Source organism: Hypanus sabinus, chromosome 22, assembly GCF_030144855.1.
Source record: "Hypanus sabinus isolate sHypSab1 chromosome 22, sHypSab1.hap1, whole genome shotgun sequence".
In the NCBI taxonomy this organism is placed as follows: domain Eukaryota; kingdom Metazoa; phylum Chordata; class Chondrichthyes; order Myliobatiformes; family Dasyatidae; genus Hypanus; species Hypanus sabinus.
This window is the reverse complement of record NC_082727.1, coordinates 41,015,891-41,043,025: the sequence shown is the minus strand read 5'-3', so window position 1 is coordinate 41,043,025 and position 27,135 is coordinate 41,015,891. Positions and strand designations below refer to the sequence as shown.

Genomic DNA, 27,135 nt, shown 5'->3' with positions numbered 1-27,135 from the left:
TCCTTCGGACCATCTGAGATGAGCTCGGGCCCAGAGAACTTGCCAGTGTTTCTGCATAGAGTTGATGTATGGCTTCCTCCTTGTGTAATACAGTTTCAAGTTGCATTTCTGGATGCAGCAACGGACTGTGTTAAGAGACAATAGTTTTCCGAAGTACTCCCGAGCCCAGGTGGCTATAATTGTCACAGTAGCATGACGGTTTCTTAGGCAGTGCCACCTGAGGGCTCGAAGATCACGCGCATTCAACAGTGGTTTCCGACCTTGCCCTTTACGCACTGAGATGTCCCTGAATTCTCTGAATCTTTTCACAATATTATGTACTGTAGATGTTGAAAGACCTAAATTCTCTGCAATCTTACGTTGAGAAATGTTCCTTTTGAACTGACTAACAATTCTCTCACGAATTTTGGCACAAAGGGGTGAGCCACGACCCATCCTTGCTTGCAAAGACTGAGCCTTTGATGGACTCTACTTTTATACCCAGTCATGATACCTCACCTGCTACCAATTAGCCCGTTTAATGTGGAGTCTTCCAAACCGGTGTTACTTGAATATTCTGTGCACTTTTTAATCTTATTTTAACTCTATCCCAACTTCTGTTGAGTGTGTTGCCGCCATCAAATTCTAAATGTGTGTATATTTACAAAATACAATTAAGTTGGTCAGTAAAACTATTGAAAAATCTTTTCTTTGTACTTTTGTCAGTTAAATAAAGGTTCATGTGAATTAACATATCACAGATTTTTGTTTTTATTGCATTTTGGAAAATATCCCAACTTTTCTGGAAATGGGGTTTATACATCCTATGTAATGATTTCATTTTTGATGTTCTATCTATATGGTGCATTCTAGCAATTTCCCCAGTTTCTTTAGCATCACCTCTCAACCCATGACCTTCTCACTTGGATAAGAGTGGCATGGAAATACTACCTGCAATTTCTATATGGAGTTGGGAAATTCAACTACATTTTGTTATTACACACAGACTCAAAATTCAAAAAATTCTTTTTGATATGACTTTTTGATTTTTTTTTCAACCCAAGGATGAAAAGGTAGGACCTTTTTCCTCCAAACGTAGCAGTGTGGTTGCTTAAATGGTATATTGATGAGAAGCAGTACAATTACTTGTGTGTTATTAGTTTAAGCAGATTGTGTTTTGTCTATTATTGTGACTTGGATGAAGATTGGACCACATTCATGAGTAATTAATGCAGAAAATCAGGTAACTACAAAGGGTTCATAAATTTTTCTTGCAACTATACTTTAATAATAAATTTACTTTGAACTTTGAAAACAACTTGAATACAAAAATATCCATCAGGACAACACTGTTACCATTTTGTTAGCCGTTTTGTGAATGACAAAATGTTACATAGCAGCAAAAGCCTTAAATGGTCAATTTGAATAACAATACAGAAGTGAATACAAACAACACACCATCAGATGATGGAGGTAAACCATGATTACCTACAGTTCACCTTATTGTGATACCACAGCTTCAAGATGGAAGAAAGCAGTGAACCAAGTATTTATGGAGCAATTGGTTTTAATATGACAAATCAAGGGTAAAGGATATGGGATGAACATGGATGTCCTATATGGATTTTCTAAAGTTGTATATTTTACTTTTCTTTTGTAAATACTTTTCAACTGGGTTACTGAGAAGAAATGGAGCAAAATATGGAGGATTATTATTTATAAATGCTGGAAGTGTCATGTCAAGTATTAGTACAGTATCCTCTGTTTCCCCAGCTATATTTTTTGACAAATAGATCTAGAGGATAAATCAAAAATGTGTTTAAAAACTGAAGAAGCACAGAAAACAATGACAACTGTAAACAGTGGCAAGTCAATGTGATAAGGGCCAGCTATAGCATTTTGGGAAGAACTACAACAGAAGCATAAATTTGAAAAAACACTATAGTACGCAGAAGAGTACAGACATCAAGAAATAATACAAGGATGTTTTAAATAAAAAGAGTTTAAAGAGTCCAAAGTATCCTAGTACTTACAATTAGTGAAAATAAAAAGTGCATGGAAACTAGACAAAATGATGATAACCATCCATAGCCTGAGTGATTCATTTCTACAGTATACCAGGATTTAAATGTTGAGACAGTTCATATCTTCATGTAGGACATACTGCAAGACAGTTCAAATTATATAAAGCTGGAAGAGCAGAGGTGAAGGCTGAATGCTAACATTACTACCCACTACTGTTGTGTGTAGTTTGATATATCCCATTGTAGCTGAAGATACAAATACGGGACACATGTCTCTTTAAAAGATATCTGGAGAACAGAACCTAGGCACATCAACCCTTGGAAACATACCTACCAATCTGTTGAAAACTGGATGCCACTAAGAATAAAGCCAGACAACTAGGGAGCTAAATGTGGTCATGCTAAATTTGTCAACTGGCTTACAGTTTCTGCATGATTCTCAGTTGCTTAATACACTAATGCAGGTGTAGATAAAAAGTCTTATACTGTTGCAGATTAATGCAAATTAAAACCACTTAAATTAAAAAATAATTTAGAATATCAAATTTGCCAAAAATATAAAATTACATGCAAAGACAGTTGAATTAACAAAGCACAGTTTGTGACATGGATTATATTAAAAAATTCCATCTTCGGCACACGCTGGATATTTGTGGATCCACCACAAATTCAACTTTCATGCATGGTAATTAAATTTAAACATGCAATTAAAAACTCACGCATAAACTGCAAGCAGCTTGGTTAATCTGAAGCAGGAACCACTTCCCGCTCTACTTACAAGAATTGATTTCATTGCTGGAACTAGCGTATATACCAAGCCTGTGAGGCGTGCTGCATATGTATACTCTTTTAAATCATCCCTCAATAACCTGATATAGAGGTATGTCAGGTTGCAATGAAGAGGGTCAGCATAAATGTAAGGACTAACGAGAAGAAAACAAAAATGATAAGTGTGGCAACAATCTCCCTCTTAGCAGCTAATATTCAAGTGACATTACAAACAATTCAAGCAAAATGACTGTAGAGTATGTATATGCAGCCGCATGGCTATACAATGTTTACTTGATGGAAGAGTAATTATTAATAGTGGGGTGGGTAAGGTTGAAGTGAGCTAACAAAAAAGTGCACACAAAAATAAAAATTTAAGGATGATAGAGAGCTTTGCTGTTTCACTGAATTTGGGTACTTACATACATTCCATAGATTGTATTTTGTAGGTCATAGTTCAAGCCAGCAAGCTCTGCTGCATATGCATACTCATTGAGGGAATCTTTCAGCAGTTCAAGATACAAATAGGCCATATTACAATGTAATGGATCCACATAAGCAAATGGGCTGAAAGAGAATATGCCAGATATTAAAATCTCTTTCTAAAAATTTAAATATTGCAAGTCCATCAAATTTACCATCACCTGAAAATGTAGCCATGTAGATGATGAATGAAGATTTTGGATCTTTCTCCATTCCGCCAAATAACTAAATCTTTGTGTTATGCAAAGGATTAACTGTATTACATAAATAACTGGTAACAGTTTCAAAGCATGATTTCTTCCACCTAGCAACAAAAATGTGGACAATAGCATAATTAAACAAAGGATGTTCCAATTTTCATCATTTCAATAACCTTGGATTTTAAATTGCAACATCTCATTTTGTGTAATATACTTAAAGTAGGAGATAATTGGATAATAAAGTAGCTAATAAAGTGGCCATCGAGTGCATGATTGTGATCTTCCGTTGCTGTAGCCGATCCACTTCATGGTTCGACGTTTTGTGGATTCAGAAATGCTCTTCTGCACACCAATGTTGTAATGTGTGGTTATTTGAGTTACTGATCTCTTCCTGTCAGCTTGAATAAATCTGGCTATTCTCCTCTGAATTCTCTCATTAACAACCGGTTTTTGTCCACAGACCTAGCACTCATTGGATGCTTTTGAAATTTTCATGCCATTCTCTATAAATTTAGGAGACTACTGTGTGTGAAAATCCCAGGAGATCACCAGTTTCTGAGATACTCAAATCACTCTGGCACCAACAATCATTCCACAATTAAAGTCACTTAGATTATATTTCTTTCCCATTCTGATATTTGATATGAACAACAACTGAACCTCTTGACCATGGCTGGATGTTTTTATATATTAAGTTGCTATGACATGATTGGCTGATTAGATATTTGCATTAACATGCAAGTGCACCTAATAAAGTGGCCACTGAGTGTACAGCGCTGTCTTGCAAAAATTTATAAAATTAGTGAAATCACACTTCACTAATAAATCACTCTGTAGCTTTAAATCTTTGTGTAATGCCTCCGCAGTTCTCCTCAAAAGTTACAATCTCTGCTGGATGTATCTGGTTGTAGACGACCTACTTATCATTTATTTTTCTCTTCCTTTGTAGTCAGCGATGAAAATTCACTTTAAGCACACAGGCTCAAGAATCTGCTCTAAGTTGGACAGCAATAGAGGGCAGGTTTAATTGTTTTAGAACACATGCCATCAATTATGTTACCACAATGAAGCAAGCTGTTCAATGAATTGTGGTAGGCACAATAAAGTTGATTACAGCTGAAAAATACAGAGCTGCTTAAACTCTACAATAAAGAGCAATGGGAAGCACATCAATGACAGGCAATGAAATGAATAAATGTGAAAAACATCAAACTATTTCATACAATCTATTAATTCATTCATATGATAGAATTTTATATAATTGCAACTGCCATATTTATTGAAGTATTATCTCAATGTTTGCAAATTAAGCTCACCTATTCTAAAAGCAAAAAGATTCTTAGCCTCTTTCTTATTCTATTATATTTTTACTAAAGATTACTAAAGATCGTTAAGCCTCCATATCAACATTTTGTGCTTTGTTAGTCTTTCCCTGTAATATCCTTAAGGATTTCTTAAAACAATGGTATGAACTCAGATGCAATGGAATTTGTTTCTCAATTTATTAGGCTTCTACCATTACATCAGTAAGCTATACTTTATCAGCATTTCACTAACTGAAAACCTCTTGGGATGTTTTGAGCTTGTGAAAGATAAAATATGCAATTTAGTCATTCATTTTTGACTACTGTTAGATGTACAGTGGGATCACAAACAACTACCATCCTACTAGGATCAATTGCTGAAATTAAACAAGATCCAACATCTGTTGACATTTCAGGTTGAAACCCGACATCAATCCAGATAAAGACATCAACCCAAAATGCCCGTTTCTCTCCTCAGATGATGCCTGACCTGTGAGCTCCTCTAGTAGTTTGTCCTGAGTCTTTTATCAGTTAATATGACTGTGTCATGTTCCACATGGTCAATAACACATGTATTTCATTACACTTTGACTATATACATTGATTCTAAATCCAATTTTTAACTCCTCGGTATCTCTTAATCTTCTCTCTGGTACCATCTGTCATTCTAATGAAACCATTCTCAATCTCATTAGGATACAGTGGCATGCAAAAGTTTGGGCACCCCAAGAAATTTGAGCTCTCAGATAACTTTTACCAAGGTCTCAAACCTTAATTAGCTTGTTAGGGCTATGGCTTGTTCACAGTCATCGTTAGGAAAGGCCAGGTGATGCAAATTTCAAAGCTTTATAAATATCCTGACTCCTCAAACCTTGTCCCAACAATCAGCAGCCATGGACTCCTCTAAGCAGTTGCCTAGCATTCTGAAAATTAAAATAAATGATGCCCACAAAGCAGAAGGCTATAAGAAGATAGCAAAGTGTTTTCAGGTAGCCGTGTCCTCAGTTCGTAATGTAATTAAGAAATGGCAGTTAACAGGGATGGTGGAGGTCAAGTTGAGGTCCGGAAGACCAAGAAAACTTTCCGAGAGAACTGCTCATAGGATTGCTAGAAAGGCAAATTAAAACCCCTGTCTTGACTGCAAAAGACCTTCAGGAAGATTTAGCAGACTCTGGAGTGGTGGTGCACTGTTCTACTGTGCAGCAACACCTGCACAAATATGACCTTCATGGACGATTCATCAGAAGAAACTTTTCCTGCGTCCTCACCACAAAGTTCAGCATCAGAAGTTTGCAAAGGAACATCTAAACAAGCCTGATGCATTTTGGAAACAAGTCCTGCTGACTGATGAAGTTAAAATACAACTTTTTGGCCGCAATGTGCAAAAGTGTGTTTGGAGAAAATAGGGTGCAGAAATTCATGAAAAGAACACCTCTCCAACTGTTAAGCACGGGGATGGATCAATCATGCTTTGGGCTTGTGTTGCAGCCAGTGGCACAGGGAACATTTCACTGGTAGAGGGAAGAATGAATTCAATTAAATACCAACAAATTCTGGAAGCAAAACATCACACCATCTGTAAAAAAAAAAGCTGAAGATGAAAAGAGGATGGCTTCTACAGTAAGATAATGATCCGAAACACCCCTCAAAATCCACAATGGACTACCTCAAGAGGCGCAAGCTGAAGGTTTTGCCATGGCCCTCACAGTTCCCCAACTAAAACATCATCGAAAATCTGTGGATAGACTTCAAAAGAGCAGTGCATGCAAGACGGCCCAAGAATCTCACAGAACTAGAAGCCTTTTGCAAGGAAGAATGGGCGAAAACCCCCCAAACAAGAATTGAAAGATTCTTAGCTGGCTACAGAAAGTGCTTACAAGCTGTGATACTTGCCAAAGGGGGTGTTACTAACTACTGACCATGCTTGGAGCCCAAACTTTTGCTTTGGGCCCTTTCACTTTTTTGTTATTTTGAAACTGTAAAAAATGGAAATAAAAAAGCAATCTTGCTTAAAATATTAAAGAAATGTGTCATCTTTACCTTTATGCCTTTTGGAAATCAGGTCATCTTTTAATCGCTTCGCTATTCACAGTAACAGAAATTTTGACTGGGGTGCCCAAACTTTTGCATGCCACTGTATCTGGCCCCATTCCACAGAAATACAACCCATTAAACCAGAACTGGTCCCGGTGCAGGTGGCCTGTTCTTGGAACCCATGATCGAGGAATTTCTCTGACTTCATTATGCTCCACAATGAATCCAGATGCCCTCAAGCTCAGAGATGCTGGCTTAAGCTCAGTTATTTCTTACATTCCTTGTCTCAAAGACCTATGAACTATCCCATGCTCCTACAGGATGTGAAATTTGTAGCCAGTAAGTCTGCCATCTGAGAAATTTTACTTCGTTTCTGTTCTTAGATATGTCTGGTATCAATTTGGTGTCTGAATGAATTTTTAAAAATCATGGTATAGTAACTGAATTCTTGTCGGTGGATTTGGTATGCAAACTGAAACTTTACCAATGCACATATTATTCATTTTTGAATAAATGCACATCTGTGATTTAGGGTTCTGCCTACTTTGAGGCAATTATTTTGTTTTATTCTGTTTTCACTCAATGAAGTGTACATATTTTAAAAACTCATCTTCCAGATAGTACACACATTCTTTAGAGAGTGCACAATATGCCCTGAAATACTGTACGTGCACTGTGTCACAAGGTTTTTGGCTCAAGTATGCTAAAGAACAAATAAAACAAGCATTCATTGACAAATATCTATAATTGATCAGTGTTACATAAATGTACAATCTATTTTCTCAGCAAATAACTGAATGAAGTATAATTTCAACAGTTTCTCTACTGCTATTTTAAAATTACACATTATTTCTACTCCTGGAATTTATTACCATTTGAAGAACATACCTAAAAAATTCGAAGTTTAAGCATGCTTTTGGCAAAAAGAACTTGTCATCTTGCTTGAACCACACTTTGCTCATGGCAGTATCCTGCAATAAAAAGATCAAATCAGAAAATAGAGCACTGCAACTTCATTATTAAAAATAAGCATCCTAACTTCTGGTATACAGACTCACCTGCCAAACCATCTAACAAAAATGTAACAAAATTTAAAAAGTCAAACGAACAGATGATCAAATGAGCTATAGATATTACTCTGCCAATCTTTCTTGGATCATGGAAGAGCCACTTATAGAATGGAACCCAGTCAGTAGGAAATCAACTTAACAGACATACTGACAAATTTAGTTGTCCTCTGAAATTAATATTAAATTTTTTTCCAAGCATCATTTAGACTAATGCTAGATTATTGTGCCAAATGTTGTGTGTACTTAATGGAAGTGCAAAATGCTGCAGGTTCCAGAAATCTGAAAACAGAGAATGCCAGAGATAGTTAACAGATAGACAGGTAGAATCCTTGGAAAGTGGAACAGAGAACTAAAACATTTGGTTATTTATTTTGGGTATATCTGCATCAGGAAATGTAACTCACACATCATTTAGGAATGAGAGGGCTTGGGTACAAGCAGAGACTAAGTGAAAACACATCCATTTGGAAAAAATTAGACAAAAGATATTAAAAGAGATTAAGTGCTCGAAATTTTGAGGGGACGTGATGAGGTAAACACAAAATAATTGATTGCTGTGATTCTAACTAAAGATCTCAAAATCACCATATGAAATAAATCTGAATTTCAAAGACATTTTCATTACACATAACATGTAGTATCTTGTTAGGGCACAGGATGCAAGTTTAGAAACAATAGTAAAGAAATCAACACTAAATAAGGTAACTATGACATTATGTGAGAAGTTTTATGGAGTGTATTGTGCCAGGAACTTTATGTAAATCCCTACCCTCTATTAGTGCAACAGACCAATGAGTTGCCTCTCTGACTGGAGGCCTGTGATTAGCAGTCTGCTGCAAGGATTGGTGCTACATCCGCTGCAGTTTGTCATCTATATCAATGATCTGGATGATACTGTGAGTAACTGGATCAGGAAATTTGTAAATGACACCAAGATTGGAGGTGTAGTGGACAGCGAAGAAGGCTATAAGAACTTACCTGGATCAACTGGAAAAATGGGCTGAAGAAAGGCAAATAAAATTTAATGCAGACAAGTGTGAGGTGTGGCCAACCAGGGTAGGAATCACAGTAATGGTGGGGCACTGAGGAGTGCAGAAGAAAAAAAGGGATCTGGGAATACAAGTCTATTGTTCATTGAAAATGGCAACATAGGTAGACAGGGTCATAAAGAAAGCTTTTGGCACATTAGCCTTCCTAAATCAAAGTATTGATATGTTGAAGTTGTATAAGACATTGGTGAGGTCAAATTTGGAGTATTGTGTGCAGTCTTGGTCATCTACCCACTGGAGAGATGTAAACAAGGTAGAAAGAGTAGAGAGAAAACTTACAAGGACAGTTTGCAAGGTTGGACACCTGAATTATAATGAAAGATTGAATATTTCTCTGAACGTAGAAGATTGAGGGGAAATTTGATAAAAGTTTACAAAATTATGAGTACAGATAGGATAAATGCAAGCAAGCTTTTTCCACTGAGGTTGGGTGGGACTACAACTAGAGATCATGAATTAAGGGTGAAAGGTGAACATGAAGGGAATCTTCTCCACTCAGAGGATTGTGAGAGTGTGGAATGAACTGCCAGCAGAAGTGGTTCATGCAAGCTCAATTTCAATGTTTAAGAGAAGTTTGGATTACATGGATGGCAGGGTATGGAGGGCTATGGTCTGGGTGCAGGTCGATGGGACTAGGCAGTTTAAATGGTTCAGTGTACTAGATGGTCCAAAGTGCCTGTTTCTGTGCTATACTTTTCCATGGTGATGACTAACTGCTGGTGTTGGGTAGCTGGGACAAGCAGTGCAGCCACTGAACACTGAGATATGGCTCAGCAACGTGTAGCAACACATGAGGTCTGCCCCCAGCACATCCTTGAGATGTGTTGGTTGTTAATTTAATTGATGCATTTCATTTAATTGATGCATTTCACTCAACACCCACAAAATGCTGGTGGAACACAGCAGGCCAGGCAGCATCTATAGGAAGAAGCACTGTCGACATTTCGGGCCTAGACCCTTTGTCAGGACTAACTGAAAGATAGTAAGAGATTCGAAAGTAGGAGGGGGAAGAGGGAAATGTGAAATGATAGAAGACCGGAGGGGGTAGGGTGAAGCTGAAAGCCAGAATGGTGATTGGCAAAAGGGATACAGAGCTGGAGAAGGGAAAGGATCATGGGATGGGAGGCCTAGGGAGAAAGAAATGGGGAAGGGAGCACCAGAGGGAGATGGAGAACAGTCAGAGTGATAGGCAGAGAGAAAAAAAGAGGGGGGAGAAAACTAAATATATCAGGGATGGGGTAAGAAGGGGAGGAGGGGCATTAACGGAAGTTAGAGAAGTCAATGTTCATGCCATTAGGTTGGAGGCTACTCCACCGGTATCTAAGGTGTTGTTCCTCCAACCTGAGTGTGGCTTCATCTTGACAGTAGAGGAGGCCATGGATAGACATATCAGAATGGGAATGGAACGTGGAATTAAAATGTGTGGGACTGGGAGATCCTGCTTTCTCCAGCGGACAGAGCATAGGTGTTCAGCAAAACGGTCTCCCAGTCTGCGTCGTTCAGAGAAATGGTCTCCCAGTTGTTTCACTGCATTTCACTGTATGTTTTGTGCAGATGTGATAAATAAATCTGAAATTAATCAGGATTAGAAGAAATTTCTTCAGATGCTGAAGAATCTTTGGAATTCTCTAATTTGGAGAGCTATGCTAGTTTTCGAGTTCTTTAAAATACATATCAATAGGTTAGTGGAAATTAAGGAAATCAATTGATATGGAGATAGTTTCTAAAAAGGGTACAGGAAAAAGCACATCCTTGGTGAATATAAAACAGGTTCAAAGGGGAAAAAAAAAGTCTACTATTGCACCTATTTATAAAGTCTTACATAACTGATAACTATATATTTTCCACGCAATGAAGAATAAACACAAATCTTGAATAGTATTGTTCCTTTGCGTGCTTTGTGGCACATTGGGCAGCAACGTTGTTATTATACAAGGCTGAGTTGCTAGCTTGACGCTCAACCCAGCATGGATGGAAAGAGTGTAAGGAGCTGGTCAAATTCGAATCCAGGACCATTTGCCTCAAAGTTCAGTGCAAACGCTACTATACCACCAGCCGGAATATGTCCCTGTGATATGATGTCACAAACTAGATTATAAAAAATATATACCATCTTAGACAATTTAATTATAGTTATTAATTTATCCTTAGAGTCATGTATACTGATTAAGCAAATCATACATCTATGGTGGGCTCATGTATACATTGTTACAACACCATTACAAGAGGCAGGACAAAGTTTTAAGTACATTACTTGAGTATTTCAGATACTTCTAAAAAAAATCCTTTGTTCAATTGGCATTAGTGTAGTGCAGGAAATTCAAAGTACCTTACAAACAAAGTCACAGACTAATATTATATTCATTCACATCAGCATTAACTCAAAAAAATCTTTCAACTTCCCACCCCTCCAACAAAAAACATTTTAATTCCTAATGAATCCACCAAATTTGAGTACATTTGTATATCAACGTTTTATTGATCTAAATGCATTTTTCTAACAAAAAGCTAAGCAAATTTAAATTATAACAACCATCTGCTATTACAGCACCCTTTGGAAAGGTTGATTTGAAAATAATATCAACTATATTTATATAAATGAAAAATGCATTATCACATTAATATCATTTTTTTCAACTCTAATCGCCGATTCACATTTCTGGAGACTGAGTATAGTTTACCTTAATGAGAGCTGGAAAAGTTGTAGTATGATTTTCCAAGGGGAAAATCTCAAAATTCGTAGGAATGAATTCATTTTTAACAGGCAATTTGAACTTTCCATTTAAGTCTGCATTCAGCCATTTCTGTAAAAATAAACAGAGAAATCCTGTTACTGCTTTGCACATGGAGTAGGATTTTGTCATTTTCTGCAGTGAAAGAATCCTTCTTCTATAAAATATCAATTGAAATATGTTAAAACATTTCTACAGATTTCATAATAATTATCCAATGTCCCCTCTCACCACTCCCAAATTCACAACCAAGCTGTGCAATTGGTCAAGAAAATAACAATGGTGGTGATCTGGAAACTCTACCTTTGTTGGCCTAAGTCTAGCAGCAACAAAACAGACATAATACTTAATCTACCATCTACTTTCTAACAATGACAAAGTACATTATTGGATAAACTGAGATAGCTCCAGTATGACGGAAATAAAACCCGAAATAGGGAGCATTAAAAAAAAAGACATGATAAACTATCTATCCTCTCAAGTTTGTTTTATGATGCAGTGAGAGCCACATACTTGCCATTGTTCTTTTAATAACTTTGGATATCATACACTAAACCTATTTCTGATTTAAATTTAGACCAATTTGGTGACAATAGTATAAGCAGCTAGGTGGAGGTAATAGCACAACTCCCAGCTTTCAAGCTCAATATATACAATTCTGCAGATTCTGTAGCTATATTTCATTCATATGCTTTATTACCTTGCTTCAATTGGGAAAGATTGTCTCCACTTTATAAGAGACTACAGTATTTAATAAGCATTGACTTTGTCTTCTGTTTAATAAACTTTTTTTTACTAGTCATACATACCATTCATCTCCATTCTTTGGCTGATAAAATTACCATTTTCAGAATAGAGTTCTAAACATTCAGCAATTTTGTGTTTTAATATTTTTCCTACATATCCTAAAAGCCTGGCTCTAACTTTTAGACTATATGCTCAAATATAATGGAATTGTTAAAAATTTTGAATTTCTCCCTACATATTATCCACAATAACCCTTTTGTAAATCTATGCTATACTTCCTCTTCTCAAAGTACAGTGCCTAGACCTGCTTATACTAATCAGTGAGAGATAAACATAGCTAAATAGTATAACCTCTACCACATCCTCTTCCAAATTCTAGTCCCTGATAGATAAAAGATAAACATTAACATTTTTTAACATATATATTTTAAAAATTTTAATCGTCTTCCAATACGGACTTCCAAATCTCTGACAAACTTCCTTGCTTCAGCTTTTCACTATTTTGAAAATATGCCAGACTAAATATTTTTGGGTCAAATGTAGATGATTTTGCACTTAACTGATATTTATTTGCAACAGTTCTTTCAATTTAATCTATTAATACATTTGTAATTTAATGTACATTGCTCATACTTAAATCTCTTATAACTTTTACAAACGGTAGCCACACCAACACTGCTCCTGAAGGAATGTCATAATACCAATTATACTAACTTGAGTACCTGCATATTATTTTTAATCTGCTGTTGCAACTTGGAAAATATTTTGAATAATCAATGGTTTGATGAGCTTTAAATTCAGCTAACCACCTCACAAGGTGAAGTATATAACATTTTCTGGAAATCTATACAAGAACACACAAATATTCTCCTATTCACCACTTTGAACAAGACTCTAAGGCAATGTTTCCCAACTCTTTTTAGCCCAACGACCCTCTTAGGCATAATCTTTCTGGTGTCCGCATAGTGTATAAATATGTCTACCATATGCTAACATGAGAAAAATTCTGTTTTAATTTTTTATTTGTCTGTAAACCTAGCTTACAGAATACCTGTGTGCTGTACAGCAGCCTCAGTATCAGTGTATTCCTTGGGCTTGATGGTTTTTAGTAAGAGTTGAAATATTTGGTTTAAGCTGTGACAGCACAAGTTTCAAGTCCCCACATGTAACAATGTTCAAACGTTTCTGCTTTTTTCTGATTATGTAATTTTGTGATTATGATAGAAATGCAATGAAGCAGTTTGACTCTTCCCCAAAGACCAGAAAACTTTGCATGACAGCGTAGCCACTTTATCACAAAAGCCAACATTTTTGAAAAGCATTTTTACTTCTTCATTGTTCTGAATTTTGATAATTTCTTCTTGCAAGCTCCCTTCCTGTTCTTCCACCTTGCAAAGAAATAAGTAAATTACTCAGTCCTAAATTTCCAGGTTGTTCAAATCCTTAAATCGATTCTGAAAATCCTTCTTCAGTGATTGCAGGTGTAAGCAGTACTCTTGAAAAGCACCTTCTATGAAAGAAGGTGCTTTCTATACTTTCCTTGCCTTCTATACTTTCCTTGCACGGAAATTGGGAGAATATTCTTCTCTCATTGTTTTGCTTATATATTTCCAGTTTTCCAATAAGAGTGGACACTGCATTTCTTGGCTGGATTAAATTGAAATTCTCACTCTGCAGTTTCATATTTAGAATGTTCAGTTTGTCATACAGATCAGCTAGGTATGCCACATCACCATGTAGAAGTTCAATCTTGCTTCCCAAGCTCTTGTCGAATTTGAGCAAAAATTCAACCAGTGTCAAAAAGGTCAAAGTATTTTAAGCAGTAGCCTTTTGACAGACAGCACACTTCAGTGTGAAGAAGCATTCAAATTCTTCATCGTTATCTCGGCATAACTAGTGAAATATTCCACTATTTAACGGATGAGCTTTAATTTTGTTGATAGATATTACAAGAGTCATGCTTGAAAAAAGTTGTAGGCTGAGGTTCTTGGCTGCAAGATGCTGACAAGGAGCTACACAATGGATTGCAAACAGACTTGGAATTTCTTTTTTCATAAATGCCACTAAACCATATGGTGCTCCATCTGTTCCACAAGAAATCATGTTCCTAATTGGAATACTGTTATCCTCAATATACATTTTGAGCTTGTCATAGATTGATTCCCCTTTGATATTTGTTTTTAACAAATTTATGAAGATAATCTCTTCATAAGCTATTCCACTTTTGATAAACCATATATATGCCAAAGGCAATGCCTCATTGTCTTGCACAGTTGACAAATCCAGTTGTATCCCAAGTACTGTTTTTTGTAGCTCTGTGCCTAGCTGATAATCAATGGCTTTACTCATTTCGTTCAATACTATGGGCTACAGAGTTATTACTCAGAGGACTTGATTTTAAAATACAGATATCCATTTTGAGAACAATGGTGGGCACTTCTGATACAGCAGGCATTATTAATCCACCACCAATTGTGTGAGATTTTCCACACCTTGCTGTCATTTAAGAAATGTTGTAAGAAGCAATAAGACCACCAAGGTAATTTTTAGCTTTCTTAGCAAATAATTAGAGTGTGCAACACTTTTCAAATGCTTTTTTCATCTTCTGGAACTGAGTAATACCATAAATAGCCTCTTCAGGGTCTTTTAAGGTAGTGTTCCTGCAACCTTGATGGTTTCACAGCTTCACTACACGGAACAATATTACAAACAAGACACATGGGGCATAATTGATCTGACAGGAACAGAATAAAACCATACTCCAGGCATGTAATGTTGCATTGACGCACTTTCTGTAGTTTCCTAGCAAGACGAGAATTCAAGGCTTCACCGCCTTCAGATTCAGAGATTGCACCACACATATTTATTAATCATTAACAGGGCTAAATTAAAATAAAAAAATTGGAGATGCCTATCGGATGTTGATGACAGGAGCAAGTTGACACAGGTGGAACGATGGTAGTAGCATGCAAAGGAATGGAGGGACTAAAATGAAGATCCTCTCAACAGCAAAAATTACATTGACAAAGAATTCAGATTAGAATCTGAATGTCAGTCGGGATAGCGCTGGTGTTCGGCAAACTACCTTTATACTATTCCAGTTAGTGCAACTGACCAATAACACAAGGTCTCATAATTATAATTAGGGTGCTGCTTGCCCTCTCCACCCCCAAGAATCTTGAACACTCCATGACGACTTCCCTTAGTGCCCTCTTAGGACACATAACCAATCCCTGTTGGGAATCACAGTTCGAAAGGGGTTATGACACTGTTTCTTCTTATGGGTGAATATAGAATCTAAAATATAGAAGCCATTGTTCAAAAATAAAAAGTGGCTCCTTTAAATTTGAGATGCAGCTTAAGTTTTTCTCTAAAGGAGTTTAGTTTTCAGAACTCTCAAATGGTGCTGGAAGTAAAGTATAGATTTTTTTAACAGAGGCAAAAGGTTGAAAGAAAACCATGTGATATGGAATATTGTTCAGGTAACAATATGATGTGCCATGATCTTATTAGAACTTTTCATACAGGCAGTACCCAGGTTACGAACGAGTTCCGTTCCCGAGTCCGTCTTTAAGTCGGACTTGTACGTAAATCGGAACAAGTACATCTGGTATTATTTAGCGTCACTTAGTCAAACATCTGTCATAGTATATAGTATACATTTTACCTTTCTATGCATATAAAACACTTAAGAAACATAAGTATTCCAATAATTAAACCACTGCGTTGCCTAGTAATAATTGTAGCTTTCATCAGGGTAGGGCCTTTCACATGCTCCATTATTCTCACTTTATCCTTTAAAATTGTTCTGATCGTTGATCGACTATAGCCTAACGCTTTTGCAATGACCGATGACATTTCACCTCTTTCCAAACACTTCATTATTTCCACTTTATTTTCAATCATGATCGCTTCTTGTCAACGGAACAGAAACAGTGCAGGCGGTGGGTCCTGAGCTTTGCCAGCTCCTGAGCTCCGTGGGGTCCTAAGGACCACTGCACTGGACTCCCCGGGTCCTAAAGTCCACCGCACTGAGACAGGTTAAATGAGACAAGTGGGGGCTGTGCTGGGTTCGGGTATTTCATCCTCCACAATATTCCGCATGGGAATTCAAACTGGAGGTGGGAGTGTTTTTAACAAGGTCGACTTGCGAGCTCGACATCAACCCGGCACGGATGGTATGGAGTCACTGGATTGACATCAACCCGGCACGGGAGCGTCTGTCACTGGATAGAACACGGGAACCTCCATTCTCGAGCCCAGCGCTGATCTCACTGCGCCACCAGCCAACTGGAACGGGGGGGGGGGGGGGGGGTTCAGGGTGGATCTTGCTAAGAAAAATTTAAGCCAAATACAAAGTTACACACTCAACAAAGTGTCAACAGCAACGACTTAAAATGGCGGACGGCGTTCTCCATCCTTGGTTCATAAGTCGGACATTTGTAACTTGAGGACTATCTGTACTCTTACAGCTAGAAGCTACACATAATTTACACTACATTTTTTATTTTTTTCTCAAGGCAATCTAGAACTTCAATATCAGATTAACAAAAAAAAACAAAAACAATTTGTTACAAAGCAGAATGAAAGCACCTAACTGCCTTGCTTTCTTGGCATATAATCATATAACCATCTAACAATCACAGCACAGAAACAGGCCATCTCGGCCCTCCTAGTCCGTACCAAACTCTTAATCTCACCTAGTCCCACCTACCCGCACTCAGCCCATAACCTTCCACTCCTTTCCTGTCCATATACCTATCCAATTTTACCTTAAATGACACAACTGAACTGGTCTCTACTACTTCTACAGGAAGCTCATTCCACATAGCTATCACTCTCTGAGTAAAGAAATACCCCTTCGTGTTTCCCTTAAACTTCTGCCCCCTAACTCTCAAATCATGTCCTCTCGTTTGAATCTCCCCTACTCTCAATGGAAGCAGCCTATTCACGTCAACTCAATCTATCCCTCTCAAAATTTTAAATACCTCAATCAAATCCCTCGTCAACCTTCTACGCTCCAATGAATAGAGACTTAACTTGTTCAACCTTAATCTGCAACTTAAGGGCTGAAACCCAGGTAACATCCTAGTAAATCGTCTCTGCACTCTCTCTAATTTATTGATATCTTTCCTATAATTCAGTGACCAGAACTGTACACAATATTCCAAATTTGGCCTTACCAATGCCTTGTGCAATTTTAACATTACATCCCAACTTCTGTACTCAATGCTCTGATTTATAAAGGCCAGCGTTCCAAAAGCTTTCTTCACCACCCTATCTACATGAGACTCCACCTTCAGGGAATTATGCACTGTTATTCCTAGATCTCCCTGTTCCACTGCATTCCTCAATGTTCTACCATTTACCCTGTATGTTCTATTTGGATTATTCCTGCCAAAATGTAGAACCTCACACTTCTCAGCATTAAACTCCATCTGCCAATGCTCAGCCCATTCTTCTAACCAGCATAAATCTCCCTGAAAGCTTTGAAAACCCACCTCATTATCAACAACACCTCCTACCTTAGTATCATCGGCATACTTACTAATCCAATTTACCACCCCATCATCCAGATCATTTATGTAAATTACAAACAACATTGGGCCCAAAACAGATCCCTGAGGCACCCCGCTAGTCACCGGCCTCCATCCCGATAAACAATTATCCACCACTACTCTCTGGCATCTCCCATCTGGCCACTATTGAATCCAATTTATTACTCCAGCATTAATACCTAACGACTGAACCTTCTTAACTAACTTTCCATGTGGAACTTTGTCAAAGGCCTTGCTGAAGTCCATATAGACTACATCCACTGCCTAACCCTCGTCAACATTCCTCGTAACTTCTTCAAAAAATTCAATAAGGTATGTCAAATATGACCTTCCACGCACAAATCCATGCTGGCTACTCCTAATCAGATCCTGTCTATCCAGATAATTATAAATACTATATCTCTAAGAATACTTTCCATTAATTTACCCACCACTGATGTCAAACTGACAGGTCTATAATTGCTAGGCATACTTCTAGAACCCTTCTTAAACAATGGAACCACATGAGCAATACACCAATCCTCCGGCACAATCCCTGTTTCTAATGACATCTGAAAGATCACTGTCAGAGCTCCTGCTATCTCTACACAAACTTCCCTCAAGGTCCTGGGGAATATCCTGTCAGGACACGGAGATTTTTCCACTTTTAAATTTCTTAAAAGCACCAGTACTTCCACCTCTTTAATTGTCATAGGTTCCATAACTTCCTTACTTGTTTCCCACACCTTACACAATTCAATATCCTTCTCCTTAGTGAATACTGAAGAGAAGAAATCGTTCAAAATCTCTCCCATCTCCCTCGGCTCCACACATAGCTGACCACCCTGATTCTCTAAGGGACCAATTTTATCCCTCACTATCCTCTTGCTTTTAATATAACTGTAGAGACCTTTTGGATTTACTTTCACCTTATTTGCCAAACCAACCTCGTATCTTCTTTTAGCTTTTCTAATCTCTTTAAGATTCCTTTTACATTCTTTATATTCCTCGAGCAATTCCTTTACTCCATGCTGCCTATATCTATTGTAGACACCCCTCTTTTTCCGAACCAAGTTTCTAATATCCCTTGAAAACCATGGTGCTTTCAAACCTTTAACCTTTCTGAAATGATAGGAGCTAGATTACAAAACTGAAAATGACACTTCAGAATTTCTCCATCTCCCAGTATCTGAACTTAAGTCTCCACAGATGGGAAGTGACCTGCATGCAAGCTTCCAGTGATTTGCTAAATGCATACATGGAGTCATTATTCAAATATCCATCTGTGAAAAATGAATCAAAGTACAATGTACTTTGTAAAAGCTTGCTTCAGACTCAAATTGTTTAATTGTGATTTGGCCCCAGAAACAGAAAACTAAGATGATTACAGCCAGGTAAATGCTTACAAGAGCTCCTGTTGCTAAATAATCTTGGATTCTTGCCTATTTCAGAATATTATACCGCATATTGGATTTCACAGCTCATTTTTGCGTGGACAAACATATCAATGGCAGGCATTATTATTATTGATTTCAGAATCAGATTTATTATCACTGTCTTATATAACATGAAATTTGTTGTTTTGCAGCAATACAGTGCAAAGACATAAAATTACTATAATTATAAAATAAATATATACTGCAAAAAAATGGAAAAACAAGTTGGCGTTCATGGACCTTTCAGAAATTTGATGGCAAGGGGACAAGCTTGATCGTTGATGCGGTTTTCAGGTTCTTGTTTCTCTTTCTCAAAGAATGAAGTGAGGGTCCTTAATAATGGATGGCACCTTCCTGAGGCATTAACTATTGAAAATCACCTCAATGGTGGGGAGATTAGTGCCCATGATGGAGCTAGCTGTGCCTCCAAGCTTTTGCTGCTTTTTTGGATCCATGCATTGGAACCTCCATACCAGGCTGTGATGCAACCAGTCAGAATGCTCTCAACAGTACATCTTCAGAAATTTGCTAGTCTTTGATGACATACAAATTCTCTGCAAACTCCTAATAAAGTATAGCTTTTGGTGTTTCTTCTACATAACTGCATCAGTACATATTGACCTCAGGATAGACCTTCTGGGATGTTTTATTTATTTAGCAATACGGCACCCTCTGGCCCTTTGAGCCACCTGGCCCCAGCAACTCCACAATCCTGATTAACCCTAACCTAATCACAGGACAATTTACAATGACCAATTAATCTACCCTGTATGCCTTTGGGAGGAAACCTGAGCACTCTGAGGAATCACACATTTCACAGGGAGGACCTACAGAGATTTCTTATAGAGCAGTGCTGGAATTAACTCCTGAATGCCCTGGTGTGTAATAGTGTCATACTAACCACTATGTTAACAGTGTACATCTACACAGTTTCTGGCTAATTGGGTGATGACACCCAGGACCTCGAAACTGCACACTTTTTCCACAGTTGACTCCTTGATAAGAACTGCTGCGTATTCTCTCAATTTCACCTTCCTAAAGTCCACCATCAATTCCTGTGCCCCAAAAGGAGCTGGCTATAACTTTTTGCAACCTCTTGTGATCATGTGTATTGGAGCTTCCATTCCAGGTTGTGATGCAACCAGACAGATTGCTCACCAACTTACTTCTATGGAAATATAATATAGCAAATCTCCTCAAACTCCAAGTAGAGGCAATGGCATGCCTTCTTTGTGATTGCAGTCTATTCTCCCAACTTCCTCTTACGTCCATTATCAATTTCTTGACCTTGCTAACACTGGATGCAAGGTTACTGCAGCAATACCATTCTACAGCTGATCTCCCTCACTCGAGTATGTCTCCATGTTGCCACCCGAGATTATACTAATAGTGGTGTCAATTGCGAATTTATAAATGACATTTGAGCTGTGCTTAACTACTGAGTCATGACTGTGGAGAAAGCAGACCAATGAGCTCAGCACACATCCTTGAGGTGTTAACTGCCAGCGAGGAGAGTTGTTGGTACTAATCCATACTGATTGTGATCTCCTGATGAGAAAGTCAAGGATCCAGATGCAGAGGGAGGTAGAGAGGAACAGACAAAATGCTGGAAGACCAGGTTCAGACGCTTTATCATGTATCATAATTTTTCTAGTTTCATCCTGCATACAAATGTCATTCTTTTTGTTAGGCGAGATTTCAGTGAATTAGCAATCTCTAACATTTATGAAGAGCTAATCTTGGAGATTAGGATACTAGTGGGATAAACATAATGGAAACTCCAGTATCATTTTAGAAGAAGAAATAAAAACATAATATAGGACCATTCTCTGGCACCACCACTCTGATCTAGCGCACTGCTCCTGCCAGAAATCAACAGCTCCCATAATATCCTAAGTTGGTTTAAAGTTAAAGCAATGCAAAACTCACATTATAAGTGCTAAATATAATGGGCTCTTTAATTTTTCTTGAAATGATGGAATCATATAAACTAACTGGCTACAGATATTGCAACTAGAACAAACACAGAGTGCTGGAAGAATTCAGGTCAAGCAGCTGGTGTGGAGGCAAAAGGTGCAAGCCAACAATTCAGGCTGACACTCCATATCAAGACTGATATGCAATTATCATTAAATAATTCTTCAAGATTTCAGTTTAAATTAAAACATCTGGCTTTTCTTCCAAGAACTGTACATTCTGGAAGTTGCCCAAATGCACCACATCTAAAAGCAAATGATAAAACTGTCTTAAGATTACTAATAAATAAATCACTTTAATAACATCAAATTTATAGTTAGAAAGAGCACAAAATAAGTTAATGTGTTTTGTGTACTAATATATCTACAAGCTATTCATAACTAAAGAACTGCATTCAGCATACTCTGATATTCCACCTATGTACCAAGTTATTGTTCTAATATTGGCATTTATTGTACCAATTTTATTTGCAACAAATGGGCAATGCAAAATAAATAGCTAAAGCCAGTGCATGCAAAACAATTTCTTATAAAGGAATCAGAGTTTAATTGAAACAGTTTTTGTTAACACCGTTGTAGGAGACATTTTACCCACCTGGATGACATCAGCACTAATGGCTTCTTGCATGTACTGTGTGCCATACCATTTTTCAGTTCTGTCTGTTTGTCCTTCAAATGATTTAGAAACCACAGCTACCCTACAAAGCAAAAGCACAAATGAAATTAAGGGGCTTGTGAATAGTATCATTGATCGTAAATATTATATACCTTGACATTTGAGAATACTACTCAATGTCTCTGATATAAAACCACTCATGTGATGAAACATTGGACACTGTAATTTAATTAAACCATTTCTTCATGTGTTTACTGGCTGTGATAAATGGCTTTACTTCCCTCTGTACGAACTAGTTAAGTGCTAGAGGTTAAGAAATTTCTATGATATCAAAATTCAGCAATGGATATGGCAAATATGTGCTTTTGAATGATATTTAAATGATAGTCTACTACGTTCCAAACAGATACCCCTGGGATGAACATACAAAGATACACAAGTAGATAAAATAATTAAATCTTAATGCATTCTCACTTACTTCTGCACTTTCCAGTGCAGTTTTCTAACCTCAAGTCCACTTCAGTATACTACAAAGGATCTGTGATGTGTACTAAAATGGATTCAGGGCTATGAGAATGACCAACTAAAAATTTTCAATTAGTTTGAAGATTCTTTGCAAGCATGCAGAAACAAAATTGTATAAAAACAGAAACAAAATGTAAATGATATAACAAACTACAATAAAAGCCGCAAAGACAGAAGGGATATGAGATAGAAGATAGTATAAAATTTTAAGGGAGAAAAACATTTCTAAATTTTTAGCATTCGTTTTCTTTGAAGGATTGAGATTTGACAGCTGTAAAACCATTTTCAAGAGCTGAAGAATATTCTAAAGTAATTATTACTTAGCTGGTTTTTAATGGGAACCAAGTGGAAATAAAGCTAGCCTACACCATTCCAAACATTTAAATGTTGAGTCAAACAGTGTAGACTACAAAAGAACTTGACCTCTGCAGCTAAGGGTGTGGGATGCCAACTGCTGATAAATTTATCCAATATTTACTGTGACATTAAATAGACACTTTTATTATTGCACTAAAGTCTGGACCAAGGCACACAGATAAATTAGGTAAATGTATCCTCAAGTAGTATGTATGTACACTGGTGCGGAGTTTTACTGTTAATCATGTTGGTGAGGGCACCAATGAATCAGAATCAGGTTTTTTAATCACTAGCATGTATTATGAAATTTGTTAACTTAGCAGTAGCAGCAGTTCAGTGTTTCAGCTGACAAACCAAATTTCTTCAAACTCCTAATGAAATATAGCCGCTGTCTTCCCTTCTTTATAGCTGCATCGATATATTGGAGCCAGATTTGATCCTCAGAGATCTTAACACCCAGGAACTTGAAATTGCTCACTCTCTCCACTTCTGATCCCTCTATGAAGATTGGCTATGTAATATTAACGTAACACCACAGTTAAATCAATGTATATAAGTCATTTTAAACCACTGATATTGATGGGCAAAAGGTTTGAATACCAACAGGAATAGATGCAGTTACAGATACTCTTAACCCAGATTACTCAAGTCCTCTCTTGCTTGCAAGATAAAACTGTTTATGAAAAATTACTAATTTCTCTGCACATGTTCTGATTCTTTTCATTCCCAAATTCATGTACCAAGTTGGTCCAAAATACTTTCTTAAAATAACATATCTGAAGTTAAAGCCTGGGGGGAAATTAAATTCATGTGCCAACTTCCATGTTACAGCATCTTAACAATTTAAAAGTTCATCCAAACACAGTCTCTATTACTAAGTATCATATCAACTGACAAAGAAATTGTAGAATTTAAATAATAAAAATTCCTTACTATTATTTCTATTTTTCCAATTGCTAAAATACATACAGAATAAAAGAAAATCCAGAAGCCAACACTTTTAGCTATTAACATATGTTAAATCTGTGCCTTTACTTAAATTACTTCTGTAGCTCCTGACTTGCACAATAAAGACATCATGGATAGGATATAGATACTTCTACCTCTTAACACATGATCATTTACAACTGCTCTTAAGAAAGTTGCTGGTGAATGTCACCTTGAACCAGTGTAGGGCTTATGATGAAGACAACCCGTGTAACAACAACAGTGAACATCAGCTTTTTATGCCACAGCGGATAAAAAAAATGTCAACTATTAGACCATTAAAAAGTTTTTGACAAGACCAGGCCGTACAGCCCAAGAAAGCTTGCTAAAATGCAATTTATCTAGTCTGTTGAAATAACTATTGAGTTCAGATTTGAAAGTCTCTAAGGTACTACTCTCAACTACACAACTAGGTAGCTTGCTCCATGTGTACACAACTAGCTACGTAAAGAAGTGCTTCCTGATGTTAGTCTGAAATCTCCTGTTAACCAATCTCCACCTACTGCCCTGTGTCTTTGATGATAAATTAATTTTGAAGTGGCACGTGTCATCCATTTTATTTATACCCTTAATGATTTTGAACATTTCTATCAGGTCTCCTTGTCATTCTCATCTCATTACAAAACAAAAACAGCTTCTAACCTACTTTTGCATTCAGCATGCTTATATCAGCTAGCTTAGTTAAATTTCTGGTCTATCCAAAAGTTAAAATGGTCGAATAAAGCAAAAGTTTGGTCTTCAAAGAATGGATATTTAGCATCTTAGCACTACCAGTCCAGAGGAACTGGTGAAATTGTATCAGTGCTTTCAAAAGGGAATTGGACAATTACCCATGACAAAGTAATTTGTAGGACCAGAGGGAAAAAAGCAGAGAAATGGGACTGAAAGACTGCTTTAGTTGGAGCAGAACAGACTCGAGATGTATCATAATCTCCTCCAATGCATATAATAATTCTATGAAGACAATACACGATATTAGTATTGCTTTTAAAGAATTTATATTATTCCTTTACTTTTCACAAATCCAACAACAGCTTATTTGATATGCTCAAAAATAGTTTCAAAATGTTCTATTAATAAATGAGAAATGACCATTTGGTCTAATTAGTTCATACTTGTTTTTCAATTCTGCGCAAATCTCCTTTGGCCTTTCCTTACTAAAATTCAGCATAACCCACTGTTCCATTCTCCATTACGTACTTGTCCAGTACCCCCTTAACGGCATCTATAACCTTCCCATTCATCAATCCTAGGAACAAGTTGTACATCTTCAACGCCCTTAGTGAACTTTCCTCTGAATTTCCTTAAAGATTTTTGGAGATTGCCTTTTATATTTTCATGGATATATTTTCCTTCTACATCTACTAGCTAAACTCTTAATAATTTTAAGCATCAACATAGTCACCCTTTCTCAAAAGACACAATGCTCATCCCTCATTATTTGTATTTTTGTTATTGTGCTTGTAATCTTCTCTGCATCTTCTATTGTCTCCTCTGTCCTTTTTCCTATAATGCTGACCAGAACATTTTTTCAACATTTATTCATTTTTTGGGATCTATACAGAACTGGCAAGGCCATTAATTGTTGGCTAGCTCCAATTGCTCCAAAGTCCCTGGTAAACCACCACTGTGAATTACCACAGCCATTCTGGTGGATACAGTGCTGTTGTGTAAGGAGTTACAAGATTTGGATCCAGTGACAGTGGAGGACCAGTGATAACATTTCCACGTCAGGTTGGTGTGCACTTGAAGGACAAACTTCAGATGATGTGCCTGCTTCATGGTGGAGATAATCTGTTTCAGAGGAGCTGCTGTAGGTGAATAATTGCTGTGCATGATGTGGTTGGCATGTACTGGAGCCTTTATGTGCCAGAGTTGGAGGGGATGAATATTCAGGGTAGATGGGGTACCAGTCAAGAAGGTTGCTTTGTGCTGGATGGTACTGAGCCTTTTGAGAAGTGCACAGCAGAAATGGAGTATATTCCATCATAGACCTGATGCGTGTCTTGTAGATAGTGAAAATACTTGAGCACTATGGGATGGAGCACTTACCACAGGAAACCTAGCTTTTAACTCTTGCTGTCACAGTATTTACGCTGTACTCCTAGTCTGGTCTAAATGAGGTTCAATTCCCATTAAACATTCCCTTACCAGGTTCTCTATGCTTTCTAAACGATTAGCTAATACAATCATACAATGAAAAGTACTTCAATTTCTGTTGAAGTGCAAGCATAATGAATAGCTCATAGCATTCATTTGACACATAGACCAATAAAATCTGAAGTTGTAATTATTAATAAGTGAACTGAAAACTAACAAAACGTCTTTAACTCTCCCTAGATCACTACGAACAACCATGATTGGATGATTCATTATAAATAGTTAAGCAATTTCACATTTCAAAACAAAGTAAAATAAGTCACTAATCAAATAAAAATAACTTACCGCACAGTCTCTGGTGTCAGGTTTTCCAGTACCATCTCTATTAGGTCTGCTCTAAACTCCTCTAGTAGATATTCAGCCGCTAAAACTTCTTCAATGGGATAGTACTGGGAATAAATAATAAAAAAGTAATAAACATGCAGCATGTTCTAAGCCAGCAAGTTGCACTTTACACAGCACCAAGAAAACAAAAATATGTGATCTCTAAAGATTCCAGATTACGATTTATCTTAATACATGCAGACCACTCCATGCTGTTTAATCCTTTTCAACATCCTTTTGATAAGGTTTATATTCAACATTTTGATTAGTATTAGACAGCATTAGTATTGTGATGCAACTGTTTTAATGGAAAATTTCTGATACACCAAATAAAGAGAGAAATCAGAGTTGGGTAGAAAGCTGAGAAACAGGATCTCCAGGGTAGTAATCTTAGGATTGCTGCCTGTGCCACATGCTAACGAACACAAGAATTGCATGATCAGGCATATTAATGCATGGCTGAGACACCAGTGTAAGGGGCAGGGCTTCGAGTTCCTGAATCATTGGGGCCTCTTCTGGGGGAGACCTGTACAAAAAGGATGGGTTACACCTAAACCCAAAGGGGTCCAGTATCCTAGCAGGCAAGTTTAATAGAACTGTTAGAAAGGGTTTAAACTAATTTGGCAGGGGGGTGGGAACCGGAGTGATAGGGTTGAGGAAGGGGAAAACAGAAATAGATCAAAGATAGCTTGCAACAGAGATGATAGAAAGGACAGGCAGAAGATGAGGAACAATCAGAGCCAGTGGGATGAGTTACAGGGCAATAGAGACGTAATGCAGTTAAAACAGAAAGCAACAAATAGTGAACTGAAAGTGTTATATTTAAA

General features: G+C 37.2%; 1 protein-coding gene across 3 annotated transcripts in view; it reads right to left on the bottom strand.

Moving 5' to 3' along the window:
* Nucleotides 1-27,135, bottom strand: part of ide (insulin-degrading enzyme) — a 107,479-nt gene that overhangs the window by 40,541 nt on the left and 39,803 nt on the right. For all 3 annotated transcript variants that reach the window (XM_059947596.1, XM_059947595.1, XM_059947593.1), the window contains 5 exons: nucleotides 26,270-26,373; nucleotides 21,935-22,037; nucleotides 11,593-11,715; nucleotides 7,681-7,763; nucleotides 3,194-3,338 (listed from right to left, as the gene is read on the bottom strand). In XM_059947596.1, the coding sequence (XP_059803579.1) occupies nucleotides 3,194-3,338; nucleotides 7,681-7,763; nucleotides 11,593-11,715; nucleotides 21,935-22,037; nucleotides 26,270-26,373 (558 nt within the window). The remainder of the gene's footprint in view (nucleotides 1-3,193; nucleotides 3,339-7,680; nucleotides 7,764-11,592; nucleotides 11,716-21,934; nucleotides 22,038-26,269; nucleotides 26,374-27,135) is intronic.